Source organism: Eimeria mitis, genomic scaffold (genome assembly GCF_000499745.2).
Source record: "Eimeria mitis Houghton genomic scaffold, Emh_scaff5421, whole genome shotgun sequence".
NCBI classification, from domain to species: Eukaryota; Apicomplexa; class Conoidasida; order Eucoccidiorida; family Eimeriidae; genus Eimeria; species Eimeria mitis.
The window spans coordinates 1-2,839 of record NW_013573695.1 but is presented as its reverse complement, the minus strand read 5'-3'; the positions used below and the strand labels follow the sequence as shown (position 1 = coordinate 2,839).

At 54.0% G+C, this 2,839-nt stretch overlaps 1 protein-coding gene across 1 annotated transcript in view; it reads left to right on the top strand.

The window, feature by feature from the left end:
* The window catches only part of EMH_0081930 (uncharacterized protein), a gene marked incomplete at both ends in the record, with an annotated part of 3,237 nt that extends 499 nt beyond the window's left edge, over window positions 1-2,738 (top strand). The window contains 4 exons of the mRNA XM_013500455.1: window positions 24-1,316; window positions 1,505-1,596; window positions 1,900-2,113; window positions 2,379-2,738. Coding sequence (XP_013355909.1) covers window positions 24-1,316; window positions 1,505-1,596; window positions 1,900-2,113; window positions 2,379-2,738 — 1,959 coding nt within the window. The remainder of the gene's footprint in view (window positions 1-23; window positions 1,317-1,504; window positions 1,597-1,899; window positions 2,114-2,378) is intronic.
* Window positions 2,739-2,839: the final 101 nt, after the last annotated feature.

Sequence of the window (2,839 nt, the reverse complement as noted above, 5' to 3'; positions counted from 1 at the left end):
CTGTTTCCTGTGTTTTGTCTTAGGCCCATCTGGGGCTCCTTGACGGCACTAGCGGCCCCGCTGGTCGTGCTGGGGAGGCGCTGCTGCACACAGACTTGCTGCTGAATTTTGCGGTGTTGCTGCCGGTGGTGTTGCTGCTGCCCGCTGTTCTCTGTCCCTCAATATTCTATTTGTTGCACTGCTCAAAGCGCCCCCCCCACCATGGCCTGAAGGCAGCAACGGCCCCTCGACCTGCAGAGGAGAGCCGCTGGCGCTATAGGGGGTTATGGGTAGCTGCTGCTGCAGTGGCTATTGCTGTTGCTGTTGCTGTTGCTGCGCTGAACACTTCGCCAGTGCTTCTTCCTCCCCTCGTAGACGTGCCTTTGGAGCAGCAGCAGCGAGAGGCTGAGGGTCGCCAGTCTGCTGCAACACGAAGTGAAGAAGGCGGCACAGAAGGATCTGTCGTACCGTTGCTGCCCGCCTCAACAGAAGAAGAGCTTCGACAGCAGCAGACGCACTCCCAGTCGAAGGCACACCGTTCGCTCCTAGCTCTGCTGCCCTTCAGCCTTGGCCACTACATTTTGCCTTCTCAGGGCTTCCCCTTCTCCCCAGAGAGGCCGCTACAGCTGCACTTTGTTCTTTTTAGACGCGCAAAAATCACCGGCTTACCTTCACCCTCCAGCAGCAGCGACAGCAGCAAAAGAAACGACACAGACAAAGGCCAAGACCACGCATCGTTCGCAACTGATACAGAAGAAGCAGCAGCAGCAACAGCAGAAGCCGGAGCAGCAGCATCGTCAAGTACCTCACGCTTTGCTCCTGAGTTGGAGCCTTTCTCTGTCACGCACTACACTCCTCCCCTCTTGCGCCACTCCACCCAAGGCGTTGCTGTGATGGGTTTGGGGCCGCAAGTGTTTTGGAATCCAGCGTTTGCTGACGCTCCTCATGTGCTCTCTACAGTGCGTAGCGCCATGGTGGCTGCTGAAGCAGCAGCTGCCTTCGGCTCTCTGAACGAAACCGCAGAAACTTCTTCTTCTTGCAATGCAGCTGCTACAGGGGACTTGAAACATATCAACAACACGGGGACAAATTCACGTGATACAACAGGAGAGGGTGCTGCCGCTGCAGCAATCGACAAGAACGCGGTTGCAGCTGAAAAAGATAATAACGGCAACAATTCGGGTGATAATAGAACGTCTCGATGCTCGGAAGCAAAACCACAACCCTCGTTTCTTCTCATGGAAGAATCCCCTTCACAGAAAGCCCCCTTGACACTCGCCCACCTCCATAGGTTGAGCACAACTCGCACGCATTGGAGTCTGTACACGGATTCACAGGTGAGCTCACTGCAGAAATGTTGGTTGCAAGGGGTATTAGGCATTTACCGCTGCGATCTTCTGTTTCCCTGTGTTGGAGTGTAAGAAAGAAATTCATAAATATGGGAAAGCTACAATACATTGTGTACTTTTGAACAGACAGCACATAATTAAAGCCAGGATTTGGTGTAGTCTTTCTGTGGCTTCAGGCGTTTCTCCCTCCACCCAAGCCCATGGGAGGTAGCCGCGTGTTTAGCCATGGGCTCCGAGGCGAATTGGATATACACTACGAGTGCGTTGCGTCTGTGCTTTTTTGGGGGCACTTCTTCAAGCGCTGGGAGCAGTCGAATCCTTTGCATCTTTGCTCTCTCTGTGTTATCTACCGTTTTGCGCGTCGCTCGCAGTGGCGTTTGTTCCGTTGTTACATTTTAAGCGAATAAATTGATAAAAGTGCAATGCAGTCTTCACTTGACTACGCGGGTGATGGGACTTATGACAAGGAGAGGAACCATAAGCTGGTACAGTACTAGGGAAACGGGAATCCTTGCGGCGCTTGAGGTTAGCGATGTATGTGCTGTTTCCTCTTCTTCTGTTATGTGTGCAGCGAGGCGAAAGACGAAACGCGCCTGAGGCTTCTCATCGGAGGAGCTTCGCTGCTGGCTCTTGCGCTGCCGGCCGCTGGCCTTAAAAGGTGGAATTTGGAACGCCAGGCACCGCTGCGGCGGCTTCAGCAGTGCGATTGCTACATCATCACTCTAGCCAACCCATTGCCCCCCGTCATGACGAAACTTGAATTCTTCTTTCATGGGCACATACCGGTGAGCCTCGCTGACCGTAGCTCGGCACGCTTCCTGTGTGTATTCGGGGGAGCCAGACAACGGGAACTCCCCCACATCAAGCAAGCAGTTTAGTGTTCCATTTCTGCAAGAGGTACATTGTACTATTGTGATGAACTGCAGTGACTGAGTGCACTTTCTAGGCAGCCTCCATGACGGGCTTCAGCTCGGAGAAGTTCGTCTACGGGCCGTGCACCGCTGCAACGCCTCAAGCAATGTTAGTGTTACATGGCGTGAGTGTTCTCAGGTCCGTTTCACAACGCGTTCGGGTTTATTCGACGTAACGGCACCAAACACAGCCTGCGCAGAAACGCCATTGTTCAGGGCTGTTCAGCACTTCCCCGCTCCTCCTCCTCGTGCCCAGGCAGAAGATGATCGGGCTTCGCACTTGAAAGCTGCGCCAGAAGGGGGTAAGGCCGACGGCGGTACCCTGTATCTTGACAAAGCGTCTGAGTCTGGGAACCCCGCTCAGAGTCCCCTCGATACTTTTTGGGAGAGGCTACTCAATGCGCTGCCGCCGCATATAGCTGCGGCCGGCAGTTATGCCGATGCAGCGGAGTGGGATTTGCCGCCTGCACCGTTTTCCGCGAAGTTTGCCTTCGACTGAAAGATGAAGCTGCTAGCCTTGTTTGGCTTTGTGCTTGCTTTTTGCTTAGCTGACACAAGCAGAAAGCCCAGCTGTTGGTTAGCTTACATGGCTAACTGACT